The sequence below is a fragment of the Sorex araneus genome, chromosome 3, assembly GCF_027595985.1.
Source record: "Sorex araneus isolate mSorAra2 chromosome 3, mSorAra2.pri, whole genome shotgun sequence".
Taxonomy (NCBI): domain Eukaryota; kingdom Metazoa; phylum Chordata; class Mammalia; order Eulipotyphla; family Soricidae; genus Sorex; species Sorex araneus.
This window is the reverse complement of record NC_073304.1, coordinates 122341309-122360983: the sequence shown is the minus strand read 5'-3', so window position 1 is coordinate 122360983 and position 19675 is coordinate 122341309. Positions and strand designations below refer to the sequence as shown.

The 19675-nt window shown below is 49.7% G+C and overlaps 1 protein-coding gene across 1 annotated transcript in view; it reads right to left on the bottom strand.

Annotated features, from left to right (window-relative positions):
• Positions 1–13685, bottom strand: part of STK35 (serine/threonine kinase 35) — a 35714-nt gene extending 22029 nt beyond the window's left edge. Inside the window, exons 1-2 of the mRNA XM_055130476.1 lie at positions 13315–13685; positions 12161–12770 (exon numbers count right to left, since the gene is read on the bottom strand). Of these exons, the coding sequence (XP_054986451.1) occupies positions 12161–12770; positions 13315–13620 (916 nt within the window). The 5' untranslated portion in view covers positions 13621–13685. The remainder of the gene's footprint in view (positions 1–12160; positions 12771–13314) is intronic.
• Between the last annotated feature and the right edge of the window lie 5990 nt (positions 13686–19675).

Genomic DNA, 19675 nt, shown 5'->3' with positions numbered 1-19675 from the left:
CACCCGCCTAGGGAGGGGGTCTCAGTGAGAGGAGGCCGGCAGGGGCACCAGGCCCAACTCCTCACCGCCAAGGGGGAGGAGGCGGGGAAGAGTCACCAGGTCTGCAGGTGGGGCGGGAGCTGAGGGACCCTGCATGGCCAGGGAGCTGACGGGTCAGCAGGGAGAAGGGAATTCCAGGTGTGAGGAGGAGGAGGCAACAAACACTGGAACCAATGATGGGAGAGGAATAAAGTGAAGTCTGTGGGAACACTGGGGCTGGAAGTAGAACCAAGTGGTGGAATCAGGTTCTACGGACCAAAGACTCCCGCTCCCTCTTTCTGGAAGCTTCCAAGCCACAGGTGCAGGCAGGGCAGGTATGACTGGCGGTCTGCTCCTCAAGCCCCTGTTCTCCCTGGCCCATGATCTCACTGGTCTCTTTGCTTATTTTCACTGTAGATAGTGTTCGCTTTCAAACATGTACTTATTCCTTTTTCTCCCATCCCCATCTTTCTAAATAAGTTTCAATAAAACTTCGTTTCATTAAAAAAAGAAGATAGATGTAGCTGGCATCTCCAAACAACGCTCATACTCTTCATAAAGCAATGAATGGACACTGAGTTAGTCCATGGAAATTATTTGATGCCAACTGCCCTCAATGCTAAGTCTAGGCAGCCCTTATTTGGCTGAGGAGGTAGTGGCGGGGCCCGCTTTGGGGAGAGAGGGAGGGCCCTATAAGGATCATCTGTGACTGAGTCAGAGCCTGAAGGCAGGTCCCTGTACAAAGGGGCGATGGAGGATACAGTCTTTGGTAGCCCCCAAACAAAGGCTGCACCTTTCCATACAGCCTCTGCCACTTCTGCTACTTTAAGAACTGGTGATGGGCAGGCCACGTCGCTAGCCCCGAGAGCCTGCTGCTGCCAAGGCACAGTCTACCAAAGCTTGGGAGTTGAAGGTTGAGGCATGAAGATGACTCCATGGTACGGGCAAAACTCTAGGTCTCTAGACCATGACTGGACACGTCACCCTTCCCTTGTAACTATACAGTTTGTTTGTTTATATTACAATCAAAGTAATACAGGTAGAACCAGTTATGGGGTTTTTCAATCAGTTCTTTCCTATCTCATAATCCTCTTTTTTATTTTCCTTTTTTAGGTCATCAGTGCTAGTGGGCAGAGGCTCTCGATCTCAGAACACTGCAGATTAAAAGAGGGATCGGAAGACCCAATCAGTCCAGACTCCAGGGAAAGAGCCACGAAGAGAAGAGCAAGAGTGTGTGCTGGTGATAGACCCAGAAAGGAAATGATTAAAAAGCCATCAAATTCCTTCTGCAAAGGCCACATCAGAAAACAGTGAAACTTTTCGTGGAGAAATAAAGGGTGGGGAATAATGATCATTTTATATACAAAGCTGGTAACTATGGCAACTGAAGTGAAAAAGAAAACAAGTCTGCAAAACAGACTAGTCTAAGCCCAGGTTATGGGAATCCAAGGGCAGAAAATAAAAGAGCTGCCCTGAGTGAGAGGGAGCGGCGGGGGGGGGGGGGGTGGGGGGGAGAAAGCCCAGGAGACGCTTACAGGAGGGAGCTGTTCGCTGAGAGGAAAGTTCTGGAGAGGAAGCAGACACTGGGCATGACAGAATGGAAAAGTGGTGGACACAGCTCCTTGTCAGGAAGACAAAAAGCTCTTCTCCGCACAGGCCACGGCTGGGTCTGTGCTTGTCAGAGGAAGCGGCCCACCGAAGCCCTGGGTGTTCGTGAGACTCCCTGCTCCCTTCCCACAGATTTAGCTGCCCACCTGGGCTGCTCAGCTACTTCACAGGAAAATGGAGGCGGGTCCGTGGTTTTTCTGTCAAAAAAAGAAAGCCACAGGACCGGAGCAATATACGGCAAGTAGTGTTTGCCTTGCATGCTGCTGACCCGGGTTCAACCCCCAGCATCCTACATGGTCCCCTGAGCACTGCCAGGAGTAATTCCTGAGCATCGCCAGGTGTGGCCCAAAAACAAATAAATGAGAACCAAGGTGAAGAATAAGGAAGGGCAGAGAGCTGCGGGCACACAGGCCAGAGTTAGGTGCTGACTCTGCCCGCTGACTAGGTGGCCTGAGAATGAAGCCCAGCGGGAAGGAGGCTGTCCGAGGGACAGTCCCTGAGACTACTCCAAGTCCCAGCCTTCTCACCCACACTGAGCGACTAGGATCATGCTGCAGGCATCGTTCGCATTCTGCAGTCCGATGTGTTTGTGGGGCTGGGTAATCGCATCCCGGTGTCACTGATAGCCTCGCCTGGCCTGGACCCAGCATGGGAAGCCAGCAAGTTTACTGATTCCAGAGCTACAGGCCACGGAATTAAGTTTCCTCCACAGGTTAGGCAAAAGATGAATCGAAACAACAATAAAGAAAAGCATGTGACCACATCACATTCCTTGGGCTGTGAAGAGCTAAGATCCCTGTTGTGACTAGACCAGGTCGTTTTCTGGAGGGATCTTGTTCCCTGTGACTTCTGCAGGCGCATCTGAACCAACAGACACTAAGGCACACCCACCTACCCAACACCCGCCTTGTGCCCTGGGCCAGGAGCCCGCCCAAGACCACCGGCACGGGGCCCGCACAGCCAGTCCTCCCGGCAGTTAGGCTGTCTCAGCCCCAGGGAGCCAAGAAATGTATTTTATTAAAGACAGGCAAGCCCACCTTCAGGTTTATCTTACTTCTTTTCCATCAAGTCCCAGGGCAGATATTGCGGAATTAGTTTCAAAATATACCCTATGTCACAGTTAATAAAGAAAATGAAAACAAAAGCAAAGACCTCCCATCTCCTCCCCCACAAGAATACAGTAATGTGGAAGGCTTCCAGTAAAAGGTGGCTGGCTTTATTCCAGAACTTGAAACCAACTGCCTCGGCTCAGGGTAACAGCCAGCAGGAGCATCGCCTAGCAAGGGGCACGACCTACCCCGGGGCTTTCGTAAGTGGCTTTCCAAGCCTCCTTCAGAAGCTCAACTTCATGTTCTAGTAAATTCCATTCGAACACTTCCTGAGTAGACAACGCCTGTCAGACAGAGGAAAGCCTGTAGGAGCAGCATGTCTACAGCTCCGAGAATGAGGAGTAGGGAAAGGCTGGTAGAAGGGCAGCTGAGCACTGCAGCCGGGGCAGCCCTTGAGCTGCCCTCGCAGGAGGCAGAGGCTGAGCTCACAGCACAGGAGTGTCACCTGGCCACAAGGGACATGAGTAATCCGGGCCAGCCCAGAAGAGAGGTAGCTGGAAATGGGGAGAAGGGCCGAGGCAGAGCGGCTGGAATCAGGTCCTCAGACATGGGGGGGCGGGGGTTGGAGTCAAGGATCTGAACCTAGCTGGTCACCAACGGCAACTGCCTGACAATTAATTCTGGACCGAGCTGAGAAATATCATTGCTCACCGACTCTAAGAAATCAATTTTAAAACATTCGCTTCAGTGAGACATAGGCTCCTGGCAAAGGTTTGACTCACCATCGACTAAGTTTTGATCGCAGAGATTTAACAGGTGAAGGGGCTTGTCTTAGAAAAAATGGATTAAGGTTCCTCTGGAGGCTGGAGGGACCCCAGATGGAAGAGACAAGCCCCCGCCCCAACTCACAGGGTGGGGCAAAGAGTTAGTACGGCAGGTAAGGCATTTTGCCCCGCACACGGGTGAGCCAGGTTCAATCCCGAGCATCCAACATGGTCCCCTGGGCACCCTATATGGGCTCTGAAACCCCAAGAAATGAGCACTGACAAGGTCCAATTAGAATTACCCCCTAGTTTATGCCACGCCAGGAAGGCCCTGATGGGAAGGAAGGCAGGTTTCCCACAGGGCTTTGAAGTGTGTCTGAGCCTCTTCTCCACTGTGGTCCCCTTCAACTGGCATCCCCTTGGGCTCTCCCCTGTCCCAATGGTTGCCCTCTACTCTTATGCTGTGGTCCCTTCAGAATATCCTGGGGGCCAGCCCTGGGGGGAGGGGAGGTGTCATTTGCTGCTCCAGGCAATCCCCTCATAATCCCCAGTTTCCTCAGAGAACAGGCATAAAGCCCCCGTTGAGTAATTGGTCTGGGGGTCTTGGTGAGAGGTAGGACCCAGTCTTCAAGGCCTGGATTCCTGACCGTGGGGTTCAATGAATGCCCCAGTGCCACCAGCAGAATTTCTCAGACATTCTACTTCCCACGCTGACCCAAGCTCTTATGCACTGCATCCAAGGAGTTGCAGTTCATCAAGCCTCAAGTGGTTGGCGGTCAACTGTACAACATGGAGATTTCATTTTTAAGTTGAAGATAACAACTTGGCAATAGATAGATACACAGCACTGAAAATCACTCGATTCATTTGACATGAAAACCCCACTCTCTAAATTTATTGCAGAAGTACCGAGAAGACAGAAAACAAAAACTAAACCAGGAAAGTCACCCCCACCAGTAGCACAAAAATACACCAAGGATGTGTATTGCGCAAAGTATGGTAAAAATGAAGAGCCGGAATGACTGCCAAGACCAGCTGATGTGAACTACAGCATGACCACTTGGATGAAGGCATTCACAGTTCATGTTCTACATTTTCAACAAAATTTACTAAAAAGTCAAAGAAAGAGATCTTATTACAAGCCATAAGGAAATTTAATGTAAAGTGGAAAGGGGATATAAAGTTAGTCAACATTTAAAACAAGAAAGAATGCAGAAAAATTAAGTTTGAACTTGTTGGGAGTACACCATGCCACCCTTAGTTTTATGGCTGTACATTAAAATGCTTTATTTAAAGCTCAGTGAAGTTCAGAAAGATGCAGCACAGACTTCATCCTACCTCCTATCTAGGCAACCGTGGGCTGTGTAGTGTCACTACAAGGTGGACAATGTTAGCGCTACAGGGGGTGTTCCAAGAATTTCCTGAGATTAGACAAATGTTCACTATGCACTAGAGAACAGACCCCCCTGGGCGGCGGCCAGGGCAAGATACCGAGGCCTAGAATGAACCTGCAGAGCTGGTTAAGAAGGGGGAGGGAGGGCAGGGAAGAGCCAGGCCTGGGGCAACAACCCCTCCTCCCGCCCAAGCCCAATGTGACAAGGTTAGGTGAGTCTGGGCAAACCTCTCAAAAGCCCAGGGTTTTCCATCTCCCATCATTTGTGGACAGACACCTCAACCGGGCTGTTGTAAGGTGTAATTACAACACTCTTGGTGGTACTTGAACCAAGGAGGCGCAAACAACTTGTGTCTGGACATCACCAATAGCTAGCGTGGACAGAAGGCAGATCAAGAACACAGAAAACCAAGAGAACCTGGATGGAAACCTAGAGCCTGGTCCTTCAGGTGGTTTGACCCCAGACAAGTTACTCACCTCTGGCGTGAGACCAGGCTACTACAGGGAACCCTGTTAACAATGCAGAGTCCGCCAGCCAGGCCTGTCTCTCCACGCACACAAGGACCACTTCCATTCACCACTGACAACTCACCCTTCCCTTCCCCCAAACGCAGTCCTCATTCCTGGCGGCTGTTTCCCCTACCGCAGCTCTCACAGGCTACAGTGAGGAACACCTTGTCCACCTCCATTACATACATGCAGTGACCCGGACCCAAGTCTGGGGCTGCACACACATGCCCCTTTAAGTACTCAATTAGGTCAAAGGAACCCAGATGAGAACTGAGTGGAGAGGCTTTCTGAAAAAAGAAAAAACGGAAAGTCCTAGTATAGGGCAAACAGAAGAATGTGTAAAGACAATGTTGGTAAGAATCTAGATTTTGTGAGTCACTTGGAGATCTCCCAGCCCCAAGAAAGCCACCTGATCTGGGGTGAAAAGAGGTTGATGCTCTATTAGGAAGTTAAATTCTCCTTGAGAGTTTACACTACAAAGTCTTACCCAATGCAACCCCAATTAACCAAAGCTCTCAATTAGTAAGGGTTATCCCCATCTCTTGGGGCCGGTTCCTAGAATCCCCAATGCTCACGTAAGGAAGACAGTGGATTGGTTGTGAGACAGACGGTGTGAGGGTTAGTCCTGAAACATTCAAGGGCAGTCTGGAATGTAGACAAAGGGTCCCTGGTAGCCCCAAACAGGGAAGGCACCCGTAAAAATCAGTATGTCACAAGGACTAATTAAACAGAAGCTATCCTTTCCTAATAAATAATTATGCCCAATTCTGACAACAAAAAAACCCCGAAACAAAACAGAAGAGCCTAGAATTTAAGGCATCTGTCCCAAGGCTTAGCACAGCGTCCAAGAGAGCAGATTCAGGGACCAGAGACAGACAGCAAGGAGGGTGCTTGTCTTGCACGTAGTGGACACAAGTTCAATGCCCTGTACCCCACGTGGTCCCTCAAGCATTACCAAGTGGGGAGAGAGCGGAGAGAAGGAGAGAGGACAGAGAGGAGAGACAGACAGACAGACAGAACCAGCCTTCTTCTTGCCTGGACTTGGGTCCTGGCTTGGCTGTTCCCTGAAGCGCCTAACACTGGGAAAGCTGGTTCATCAGCACCTTGGGCCTCTCCTGTTAAGAACAGGGAGCACTGTGAGGGACTCCAGACGGTGGCTGCGCTCAGGACGGAGCAAGTTAGTAGGCAGGAGTCCCCCGAGAGGTGGACTCACTTCCGAGCTCCTGGCACATCACAGTCCCTCAGGTTTAGCTCTCACCGAGAGCCACACGGGGAGGAAGCCTTCGATTCCAGGTCAGTATCAGTATTCTGAGTCTCACTCACTTCCAGGGAGGGGGGGTCCCAAGCTACTCCCCGGAACTCCAAACTGCTCTCCAGAGGGCGGCTTTCTCAGCCCCACCCACTCCACCCTTCTTTCCTTCCTATGCCTGCATCCTACCAGTTGACTCCCATTTACATTTTCACCTGGGGCTCCCTGGGGATATTCTGGGGGCCAAGAGAGCCATCACCGCTGGATGAGAAACGTTGATCCCTCATACCCCACTCTGTGGTCACTGGAGTGAGTCATTCTCATGGAAGACGCTGTGGAGATGCATCGAATGCAGCGCCTGGTGTAGATGGATAAAGACAACAGACAACACACCCCACTCCCCAACCCCCCCCCACAAAGAAAACCCAAGCCAACACCCCACCCACATTAAGTCATCCACTGACATCCAGAGTACCACAAACACCAAGTAATCAGCAACGCACAACCAGGGCTTACCCAGATGAGGAGGCAAGGTTCCCAGTTTTTCCGAACTTCTCAGCATCTGGTTCTATGAACCTTCCGAATTTAACCTGGACATCATAACTGTGTCCTAACTTGTGTACTTATTTGTGGGTTAGAGAAACAACTGGAATTAATTTTTTTTTATTTTTGGTTTTGGGAAATATCTGATACTCAGGGTTTATTGCTGATAGGCTCGGGGGGCCCTACTGGGTGCTGAAGAATGAACCCAGACCAGCCATGGGCAAGGCAAGTGCCTGACCTGCCTGACTATCTCTTGGCTCAGTACCAGAATTTCTGAGTTTGACAAAGATCAGGCTTACTTGCAACCTAAGTGGCAGGAATCTTGAATTTAGTTAAGGAACATTCAGAACCTGGTCCCTTAGCAAGTGAAACAAGGAAAGAAAAGCAAACAGTTAAGCCTCCATTCTTGATGAAAAGTCAACCCGACCAAAAAGTGACAGGATGTGAACCAATTTTTGTTTGTTGTTTTGGGGCCGCATCCAGTGATGCCTGGGGTTACTCCTAGCTCTGCATTCAGGAATCACTCAGTGATACTTGGGGGGAATATGGAAGGCCAGGCTTGAACCCAGTCAGTTGAGTGGGCTGTACCAACTCTCTGGCACTGTGAATCAAGTCTTTTTTTAAAGCATGGAAATCTGGTTTAAACACCACTGCTAATTCATCTGGGGTAACTCCTCTCCTTCTCTGGGTTTCAGCTTCCTCCCCTGTAACATCAGAACAGAGAGCTAAGGCGGCTGCCGATTCTGGACTCCACCTCTTGAATAAATGCTTCTGGAATATTTTTGTGGTTTATACTCAAGAGAAAGGAAGAACATACGTAGAGACACAAGTCTTCAGGCCAGAGAGTACTGTGGGTAGGTGCTTGCCTTTTATGGAGGGTCAATCTCCAGCATCCCACATGGGCCCCCAAGACTGCCAGGAGTAATTTCTGAGCATAGAGCCAGGTGTAACTCCTGAGCACCACCATATGTGACCAAAAGGGAAAAAAAAAGTTTTTCAAAGTTGGATAAGGCCATAAACTGCATTAAGATGTGTAAGGTTCGGTGTCTTGGATGGGTCAACGGCTCGAGTGCATGTTTTGGCCAAGTTTGGTCCCCTGAGCAGTCAGGCGAGGTCCCCCCTCAAACAACAAAGGTACAAGACTATGTATTAAGAATTCCTTTGGGGCTGAAGCATCCCATATTGTCCCCCAAGCAGTGCCAGGAGTAATTCTTAACTGCAGAGCCAGGAGTGTCACCCAAAAAGCAAACCCCAGAGCATCCTTGGGTGTCACCCAAAAAGCAAATCAATCAATCTCTGTGGGTGGGTGGATTTAGGTCACAGCAAGTGGTATTCAGGGGCTACTCACAGCTCAGTGCTCAGAGTGCTAGAAAGTGAGCCCATTTAACTACCTGCCACCCCTAAGTAATTTCTTAGGACTACGGAAATATTTTCTGAATAATCACTATAGGAAATCCTAAAGGGAAAGCAACTATTTTTTATTTGGTCCAGCCGTGAAAAAAAGTCCACTTTCTCTGTCCTGTACCTATCCACAGGCCTCTGGGCAGCCTGTGTTCAAAGCCCACCTTCTCTGCTAACTTCTGCCAACTCCAGATTCTCATCACTAAATTCTGTAACAAAGCTCCCATTAATGAGCCAACTTGCCTTCCCTCCTGTGGCCTTGATTAGCATTTAAGTTGTCAACTGGTCCTCAAACTTTTCAAATATAAATTCCTTTGGGGCAAAGTGCTGTTTTCCAGCAAGTACCACTATAGGGACCCAGGTGGATCTGGGTCAGTTGAGACTTCAAGACAGATGTAACACTTTTGATCTATTTCAAAATCACTTTAAGGTGTAGAAGGTGACTGGACAGGCCCAGAGAGAATACTGGCATTGCACATGGCTTTGCTCATGGTTGACTCTGCTGTGATGCTCAGAACCAGATACGGTCCCCTGAGCACTGCCAGGAGTAACCCCTGAGCACAGTGCTAGGAGGAAGTTCAAAAACAAGAAAAGGTGATCAGAGATATTAATGACAAGAGCAAAATCAGATTTTCCTTCTAGAACTGCTAGTCCCGGAGAGAGAGTACAGCGGGCAAGGCTCCTGCCTTGCACATGGCCAACCCAGGTTTGATCCCCAGCACCACATACGGTCCCTCAAGCCCCACCACAAGTGATCCCTGAGAGTACAGACAATAGCGAGCCCTGAGCACTGTCAGGCGTGGCCTACAAACAAAGTTTATTTTTTTCTACTTCTACACTTCTGAGTGCCAGTATGCTATAAACCCAATGCCCAGGGAAGGTTGACACTACTAAGTCAGGCTGGGGAGCCAGGAGAGCTAGCTCAAAGGCCAAGTGAGCAAACAGTGCATGGTCAGGCCCAGGTCTGACTTCCCTGCAATACATGGCCTCCCGTCCCCACACATGCCAAGAATGGCCCTCCAGCACTGTGGTCAAGAGTAGCCCCGTACTGTCCCACTTGCCAGTCCTACAAAAGACTGCCAAAGTTTGGAAGCCAGATGTCAGAAATAATTTTACCAGAAGTAGTTTGGTTCTTTGTTCTCCAATTTAACATGAATGGGGGGAAAAAGGGCTTATTTGCTGTGCAAGAAATTAACACCTGATATGTACATTCCAAAGTCAGTTTCAGGGCCCATCCTGGTGGTGAAAATCAGTTTCCCAAGATCCAGCAGAGCGTCAGTGAAGCACAGTAGAGGCTCAAATACTTAAGTTCCACCAACTGAGAGGGACTGATTAATGACAATCAATCAAAAGCAAAATATTTCACTTCTCTAGGTCTCGGGGAACAAAACAGGGGATGTTTTCTCAACTTCGTTTTGGACAGCAGAAAAAATTCTGAGTTCATGATGGAGCAAGTTTGGGAAACTTGAGGAAAAGAAGGTTGTGAATGGTGAAGGGAAGTGGAAGAAGATTTGAAATGTACCAGGAACCTAAGGCGGGAGGAAATTCCTCCTCTGGGGGCTCTCTCAGCAGCACAGGAACTGTAACAGATGAGGCCCTAGCAGATGGCTAGAGGAATAGCCACACACTTTCACTTGGGGGAAAGGGAGGGGGGAACTCCCATACTTGGTTCACTGAGCCTTAAGGTTCAATGCCAAGACCCACACAGCCCAGGGGAGCTCAGTGACCCCCAGGGCTAGGTCTGGAAGTGAAGTGCCGAGGTGGGAGGGGGGAGAGATCTACCGCCTTTGCAGGGAAAACCTTTGTGCCCTGGGCCCTTGAGCTATCTCTGGGCCCTCCCAGAATAAGTTTCAAACACTGTGTGCTTTTTAATTTTTTTTTCTCCTTATGGCTACATCCAGAGGTGCTCAGGGCATTTAACCTGGGTTGCTGTGTGCAAGGCAAACAGCCTGCCCCCTGCACTCTCTCACGCCCGTCTTTTAGGCAGTCAGTTCAGACAAGACTTGGCAAAGCTAGTCGAGCCCCGAAGTACATTTATTACAAACAATACTGTATAGTCTCTTTAACAAAATTCGGTGTCAGGAAAAGTGTGAGAAGCTCCAAACGCAGGTTAAAAATTTAAGACGGGCATTAAAAGAGCTGGAGAGTGGAAACAATTCCCATATCCCAAGGGCGTGGTGTAATAAGGAGGTCCAGACCATTAAGTAACCACAGTGGAGAATTAATTCAGTCTGAGAATGGAAGCGAAGAGCTTATCAAATACAGGTGAGCTTAAAGGATCTCTTGGAGGATTGTTCTCAAAACAAATACATTCATCCTTGGGGAAGAGGGTAAGCTTCTGCCGACTGCTGACTGCTGGATGGAAAGAGTGGAGGGGCCTGGTTTCAAAAGAACTGCCAGGTGAAATTGATCCCGCCCCTGCTACATTTGCTGTCAAACAAGCAACTGGGAGTTCCATCAGAGGACTCACAGCAGCTGAGTGTGCCATAAGCTTCAAGGGGATGGGGGGAAGGAAGGCCCTACAGAACCCCACCCCAAATCCAATCCATTCTTAAAGATCACATCGAGTTCCCCAGGAGAGAGGCTGCCATTCTAGTTTGAAAGCATTAGGACTGGCATCAATACTGTCTTGGTCCACACTAACTATAATACTTTGTAATAAAGCCAGAGAATCATCTGACTTCCTACGAAGGTGGTTCACTGCCTCTAATGCACCATGGACGGAAAGAGGGTTGTCCCTGAAAGTTCTGAAGACATCTAGAGAAGGACTCAAGCCATCGCTGAGACAAGGAGGAACTCTCCCAGGGGTGAGGCCCCACAACTTTCCAGCCCCTTGGCTCCCTCACCTCTGAGCACCTTGGCTACTTGGGAGTCTCAACAAGGGGCAGGTGAGCCCTGAGTACCCAGGCTAAACATATCCACTGCCCTCAACCCCCAACCCCCCAAACTATCATGAGCCCTCAAGGGAGGGCAACTTCATTTCCCCCAACAAATCACTTCTCCCCAGAGGAATAAAGAAAAGATGAAGAGCAAAACGAGAGGGGTGGGGGGTGGGGGGGAAGATGTCAGGTGTGGTTCGCTGACAGCTCTGGGCCCACCTGTGGAGTTGTTATTCTTGCCCCAGAGAACAGAACCAGAAAAAAAAAAAAAACTGCCTTTGCTTGACTGCTCCCGAGATGGAGGGGGACTGGAGGGTGAGGGGGTGGGGTCTCCAAGGAGGGGAGAAAGGCGCTGGAGGGTGTCAGGATACTTAGAACCACACAGGAGGGGCGGGGAAGGGGGGAGGTGGGCAGAGTAAAGTTTCTGCTTTCTGGGATCTTTTGAAAGTGCGGGGGGGAGGGGGCAGAACTTCTCCCTCGAGTGAGAAGTTCTACCACCAGCAGCTCGGAAACCCAACTCCCCAACCGACCTTTCTCCGACGCTGGGTGTTTAGCAATAATGGCTCGCAGTTACCGCGCACTTACTGAGACAATGGCAAGCACTTGGCCCGCGCTGGCCGGCCGGGGCGGGGAGGAGGAGCCGGCCGCGGGCCCCGGGCGCTGGGGCCCGGCCCCGGGTCCCCCGCGGAGTCCGGCGCGGCGCCCCCCGCCCCCACGCCGGGCCCGGCGCGGGCGGGCGCGCCTACCTTTGAGCGAGGTCTCCACCAGGCGCAGGTACAGCTGCGAGCTCTTGTTCCCGTGGCTCATGCGCTGGGCCAGCCCGTTGCGCTGCAGGACGCACTCCTCAAACTGCACGACGTTCTGGTGGCGCCGCTTGAGGCTGGTCAGGGCCCAGAATTCGGCCAGCGCCAGCTCGACGTTCTCCGGGGCGTCGCAGCGGATCTTCTTGACCGCCACCCGGGCCCCGCTGCGCCCCGCCACCGCCTCGTACACCACGCCGTAGCTGCCGCGTCCGATCTCGGCCAGGAGGCTGTAGCGCGGCGGCGCCGGGCCCCCGCCGCCCTCCGGCCGCCGCCGCGCCAGGCAGGCCTCGCCCGGGGCCTCGGCCGCCGCCGGATCCATGGCCTGGGCCTGGGCCTGGGCCGCCGCCGGCCTCAGCTTCGCGCCGGGCGCCCGCGGCACTGGGCTTCGCCTTTTCCGCTCAAGGCTTTGTGTACCTCTGCGGGCGCCGTCCTCCTCCCCCGTTTCCATGGCTGCGGGCGGCGGGGGGAGCAGCAACGGCGCTGCCCGGGTCCCCCCTGCCTCATCCCTCCGTCCGACCCCGGGACGCAAAGGAGCGGGACCCGGGATGGTGACCTGCGAGCGAAAGAAGCGGTTAAACGGCGAGGCCGCAGGGCGTCCCACCGCCACCGGCGCCTTTTGGGCGGCCGCGTCCCCTTTAAGACGGAAACCTCGGCGGCCGCCGGGACGGGAGAGGAAACGGGGCGGGCGAAACCACGGGGCCCCGACTCGGAGGGGGGCATGCTCAGGAAAGCGGCCCCCACGCCCCGCTTCCCGGCTCCCTGGGCGCTGGGGAGTTGGAAACTCGCCTCGGTTAACTTTGCGACTCTCGGAAGTGGCCTTTCCAGAGCCACTCCGGCGGCGGGAGCCCTTTCCGTAGGGCCGGTTCCCTCTGGGGCCCCCTCTGCGCACCCCGCCTGGTGCGCTCCCAGTTATAAACTGCCCATTGACTTAAGCCCGAGCGGAGCCCAGCGGACCGACCCACGTCCCAAGGGCGGCGGGTGGAGTGGATAAGCTGCGAAGTTTGTGGATCTGCCCCCGCCCCCCACCGCCCCGAACGCCCCGGAGCGCCGAGGCTCCCCTCCCCCCCTCACACCCCACCCCACAGCCGCCCTCTTACCTGGCCGCGGGCGCCCCTGCACTTGCGCGCGGTCCGTTTCCCGCTCGGAGCCCCGGACTCGCGGGGACGGTCGGCTCCGGACCAGGGCGGCCTCCCGGCCCGAGCGGCTCGAGGGGCGGCGGCGGCCCGGGCCGGGCGTGCGCCGGAGCCCGCCGCTGCGCGGGTGCAGACGGCGGGGGCTAGGCGGGCGCCGGGGCTCCCGGGGCTCTGCACGTGCTCGCGCCAGCCGAGCCCTTTACATAACCTCTTTATATAAGCCGCGCCGCCCGCCCGCACTCGGGCCAGCGGGGGCTCCTGGTGGCCCATCCCCTGGGAGGCCGGCCGAGAGCGGCGCCGGCCGGGTGCTGCCAAGGCTGACGCCGCCGCCGCCGCCGCCGCCGCCTGGCGCACCGTGCACGCTGCGCCGGGGCCCAATCACAAGCGAGCGCCGCCGGCCCACAAAAAAGAGGCGCCAAGTCCCGGGCGGGTGGCGCAGCGGGACCAGCCCCCTGCGCTCAGCCCCCTCCCCCCAGCGCCCCTGCGCCCTGCCCCCTGCGCGCTGGCTGCTCCCCCCCACCCCCGCTTGGATTAGCTGCACACTGTAGGGGCCTGATAAATACTGATTGGTGCTGGGATTGGTGGATTGAAATTGATTCACAGGCCCTGCCTGGGAACCATCCTAACAGGGTGGAATCCACCACCCCGGTTCCTACTTGATCCTCCCCTCACCCAGAGTCTGTTTCCTCTGCTGCAAAATACGTGTCAGACCGGGCCTTTCCTTCCAGCACTGGCAGCACTTTACGTTTATGCACATATGCAAACTTTGGGTTGTTTGTTACATATATTTTACATAATGTAACATTTTGTTGCAGTATATTCTATCGGTGTAACATTTTACTTTCTTCTTAACACTTGTTCACATCCCTCTTAGAAGCTAATCGGGTGCTAGGGGCTGGAGCGATAGCACAGCGGGTAGGGCGTTTACCTTGCACCCGGCCGAACCGGGTTCGATTCCCAGCATCCCATATGGTCCCCTGAGCACCGCCAGGAGTGATTCCTGAGTGCATGAGCTAGGAGTAACCCCTGTGCGTCGCCAGGTGTGACCCAGAAAGAAAAAAAAAAAAAGCTAATCGGGAGCGGAGCTGACTGCTCAGAGGAAGAGATGCTCTTAGGCATAAGTTTTTTGATATGTTGTTCACTAGTGTGAACCGCCGTGCCATGAAGATGCCGATTTATCCTGTTAACTGCACCTATGAGTATCCGTTGAATGTCTCTCTTAGGTACCATTCAAAGTCACTGGAGAAAGCGCGAAGATAGCATGCTAGGTGAGTTTCTCGGCCTGTGAAGGAGAAAACGCGTAGGTGCTCTTGGGTAAGTTAGTCAACTTTCATGTGACTCCAGTCCTCATTTGTTAAAACAAAAAAAAAATGATAGTTGATTCATTGAGGTCACAGTTAAAGTAGTTAGAATAATGGGGACTCCCAATGTAATAAATGTTGCATATCATTATTAAATACACAATTTTTTTACAGATAACTGATAAGGAAAAGTGAGCTAAAATATGATTAGAGATTTTGGGTAAGCAGTAGCCCCTGAAAGACTGTTTCCCACCCCCTTTTTTTCCGTTTTGGGGTCACACCAATCATGCTCAGGGGTTACTCTTGGCCCTGCACTCAGGAATTACTCCTGGTGTGCACCTGGGACCATATGGGATGCTGGGGATCAAACCCAAGCTGACCATGTGTAAAACAGGTACCCTGCCCACTATATTGCCACATGCAAGACAAGCCCCCTGCCTGTGTACTATCTCTCTGGGCCCCTGATGACTGGCCTTTTGTACAAAAGTTCAAATTTGCACTAAAGTAACAGTGGTGCCAATCATAAGTCCTCAAAGAGACAATGTTCTCTGAAAGAGCTTTCAGTAATTACATATTTTTTATTAATGTTAGTCCAATATTTTCAGTGTCATACTAGAATTTTCCAGAAAGGATTTTATTGACTGTTGACACGGTTCTAAATGTACCTATCTTATCAGAAAAGGATTGTGTTTCATAAAATCATATTACAAACAACTGTTCTAAGAAGTGCAGATAAAATCGTGTCATGTAGATCTGTTACCTTTCTCCATGGCTAATAGTTCAGTTTAGTGAAGTTACTTATCAGACTGAATTTCCAGACATCCTGCTTTTGAAAAACCAAGAAATGAGAAACGAGCATGCAAACCGTATAAGCTTGGTTATAAATTCTTTACATTATTGTCAGAATCAGTGTGTCCATTATATTATAGCTATATCTCACATAGTATTTATGTCCTATTTTTAATCACCGAAAGTCAAGAGAATCAAATGAAAATTTAAGTACACAAATGTTTTTAGTGCTAATTATGTCCAAATTGAGCTAAAGCTTATATTAGTGGGGCAGGAAAAATAGTATAATGTGTAGGACTCTTACTTTGTAGCAACTGACCTGGGTTCAGTCCCAAGCTCCACCAGAGTGATCGATGAGCACGGAACCAGGAGTAAGTCCTGGGCACCTCCAAGTGTGGCACAAAACAAACAACAAAAAAAAACTTTATATCAGTGTCTTAGGCATAGGACCTGGTTTATACATAGGACTTCGAGGCTAGTAAAGAAGGTGCACATAATGTGGTTTGATCCTGTGAGGCATATCATAAGGTACACCAAACTCAAAACTGCTACTAGATTTCTGTGAGATACAGAGGAAGGATAAGTCACTTAGATGGGAAGTTGGGACTGGCAAGATTTAAGAGACCACTGGAATTCAATTGAAAATTGACTTGAGACTTGAGAGTCTTGTGTTGGCTATAAACTTTGGTTTCTAGAGTTGTGTACAAATTAAATTAAGTTTGGTAGCAAAGGGCCAGAGCTGTAGTACAGCAGGTAGGGCATTTGCCTTGTACTCGGCCGACCCGGGTTCAATTCCCAGCATCCCATATGGTCCCCTGAGTACTGCCAGGAGTAATTCCTCAGTGCAAAAGCTAGGAGTAACCTCTGTGCATCACCCTGGTGATGACCCAAAGAAAAGCCAAAAAAAAAAAAAATTTGGTAGCAAAGCAAAAATTTGGTACTTCCTTAATTGAGAAAGTTAAAGAAGAATATGAAAGTTAAAGAATATGAAAATGATTAAAGACACACATGCCACTTTGCTGGACTTTTCACCAATTTTATCTATAGTGTACCTCAGTTTCATTCTACCAATAAAGCAGCTCATTGGAATTGTAATCATGGTCAAAATCTGATTTTGCTTTCATAATCACTACTTCTGTTTATAATCACTATTCCTGTTAATAGACAGAAAGTAGAAAAAAAAGAACAGTGGTGTAGTATCTCAGGTACTTTGGTGGTGGTGAAGGTGCAGTAACTTTGTGTATTAGAACCTTAAATTTCTTTTTGTTGTACAATAAAGTTTAAATGCAACAAAAAGAAATTTAAGGGTCAACTTTACATGTAAATTACAAGAATAATAATTCTCTTAGGAACATAAGGAACCGAAGCTTCACTTTCACTACTTTAATACCTGTAGTTTGATTAAATGTTGGTTATGGCTCACAGAAAAAAAAAAAAAAAACAATTCTCTTATACTTTATCCTAGCCTGGGGAGATAGTGCAGGGGACCAACCAAAGTGGTCCATCCCTGTTCCTTGCTGTATGGTTTCCTGAGCATCACCAGGTGTTGTCCAACCTTCCCCCTACCCCACCCAATTTTGTTTTAATTTTCATACACTCTTCTTTCAGAATAGTAAGTTGTCATATTTTACTACATTTACATTATCCCTAATTAGTTGTGTATGTTTATGATTGTGGATGGATGGATGAATGATAACTGGGCAAATAGAAACATAGTATATATACATATATAATGTATTACTAGTATAATTGGTTGTATTTTTCCCGTAAATCATTTTAAAGTTCAAATATTATATCACTTTATTCTGTGTGCCACTAATACATGTGTACTCCCTAAGAATAAAGATAATCTTGTAACCTTAATTTTTTGTGTAATCTTATAATTTTCAAAATCGGGAATCACTTTGATAATTATATGATTGTTTTATTTACTAAACCCTGCATATTTAATTTTTGCTCCTAGTCCCAATTATGTGCTTTATTGGTATTTCTAACTACCCAATGAAAGGTCACATGTTGCGTTTAATTGGCATGCCTCTTTGTTTCTTGTATTTTGTAATCTCAGGGATTGAACTCAGAGCCTCACCCATGTTCTACCACTCAGGAGGATCCCAGTCCCTCTTTTTTTTCTTTAATCTGGAAAGGCAGACGTTAGGACTTCTTTGTCTTTCACAATCTTGACACTTTAAAATAGTCCCACCTTGGGGCTGGAGCGATAGCACAGTGGGTAGGGCATTTGCCTTGCACGCGGCCGACCCAGGTTCAATTCCCAGCATCCCATATGGTCCCCTGAGCACCGCAAGGAGTAATTCCTGTGCATCACCAGGTGTGACTCAAAAAGAACAAAACAAAAAATAGATAAAATAGTCCCACCTGATATATATTTGTAGGTGACCCTAAATTTAGATTTCTTTGATTTTTTTTTTTCACATTGGATTCAGATTCTGCATCTTGGGCAGGATACTACCCAAGCTCAACTTGGATCCTTACTAAGTGTATTAGCTCAGAGTTACATAACGGTTTAATCCCAATATCGGTGATGTTATATTTAAGCATTTGACAGTATTTGCTAAGGAGCACCTCTGAGAAGTTCCCCTTGGGGCTGTTAAATATTGTGGGAAGATATTTTGAAGCTATTTATCTGGTTCTTGCTCAGACATTCTCTATTGGTTTTAGCATTTGTTGATAGTTCTTGCCTGAATAAGTTAATAAATCAACTGCAAAATTGTGATTGGACATCCTCTGTCTCAGTTTTCTAGGATTGCTGTCGCAAAGTAGCACAAACCTGGTCAACAGGCAAACTCATTTCCTCACCTTTCTGGAGATAGAAATCTCAGATCTAAGTGTCGGCAGGTTTGGTTTCCTCTGAGACCTCCTCTAGGCGACTTCCACTATGTGTGGCTCCTCCCTTCTAAGGACTTAAATCAAATTGGATTAGGACCCCACCCTATTGGGTTTCACTCGGGTCACCCCCACCAAATACCTCCTCTCCAGCACAGAGGAGCTGGGGCTGTGAACTGACCATCAGAGTTGGGGAGGACATTCAGCCTCTAAGAGCCTCTTTGGAGTATGACATTTGAGCTGAGCCCTGAAGCCAGCCATGCCCAAACCTGAAAGGTATTTCAGGAAGAGAAAACATGTACATAAGCCACTGGGTAGGAACAGGACTGACTTTAAACTTTATCCAGTTGATGAGAATGATTGTAAAATGGTACAAGGGCAGGAGGAGGATGCGAGTGGAGGGTAGGGAGTGGGGAGCCAGGCAACTTTTTTGTACAATTAAATTTTTACATCTACCTCGTGGCCCAGGGATGGAGGGATAGCACAGTGGGTAGGGCGTTTACCTCTTACACGGCCTACCCGGGTTCGATTCCTGCACCCCTCTCAGAGAGCCGGATAAGCTACCAAGAGCATCCCACCTGCACAGCAGAGCCTGGCAAGCTGCCCATGGAGTATTCGATATGCCAAAAACAGTAACAAGTCTCACAATGGAGACATTACTGGTGCCTGCTTGTAACAAGTCTCACAATGGAGACATTACTGGTGCCTGCTTGAGCAAATCGATGAACAACGGGACGACAGTGCTACAGTGCTACCTCATGGTCCAGCAGTTCCACACCTAGCTATTTACTCAAGATGCATGAAAAATGTACTCATTTTAAAATGTTCATAATGGCTTTCCGCCTAAGAATCTCGAACTAGAAAACAGTAACATTTGTCAACAAATGAATGGGTAGCCAAAGGATGGTATGCCATGAAACACTGCTCAGGGGAAAAGGAAATGAGGTATTGATACAACATGGGTGGATCAAAATGAGAATGCTGAATGAAAGACAGCAGGTGCCGGGCAGTCCTGCTGATTTTATATAGCCCTCCCTTTTATTGTTATTTATTTGGGGGCCACACCTGGCAGTGCTCACGGCTTATTCCTGGCTCTGCACTCAGGGATCACTCAGGTGGGCTCAGGGAGACCCTATGGGGTGCCAGGGATTGAACCTGGGTTGGCCGCATGCTAGGCGAGTTCCCTACCCACTCTACTATTGCTCTAGCCCCATATATACTACTCTCAGAAGTGTAAATGAATATGCAGTCACAGAAAGTAAATCAGTAATTGAAGTGAGGGAGGCAAAAAGATGGAGGGCTGGAACAATAGTACAGTGAGTTAAGCATTTGCCTTGCATGAGGCCAACCCAGTTTCAACCCCCAGCATACCATATGGTCCATAGGGTCCCCCA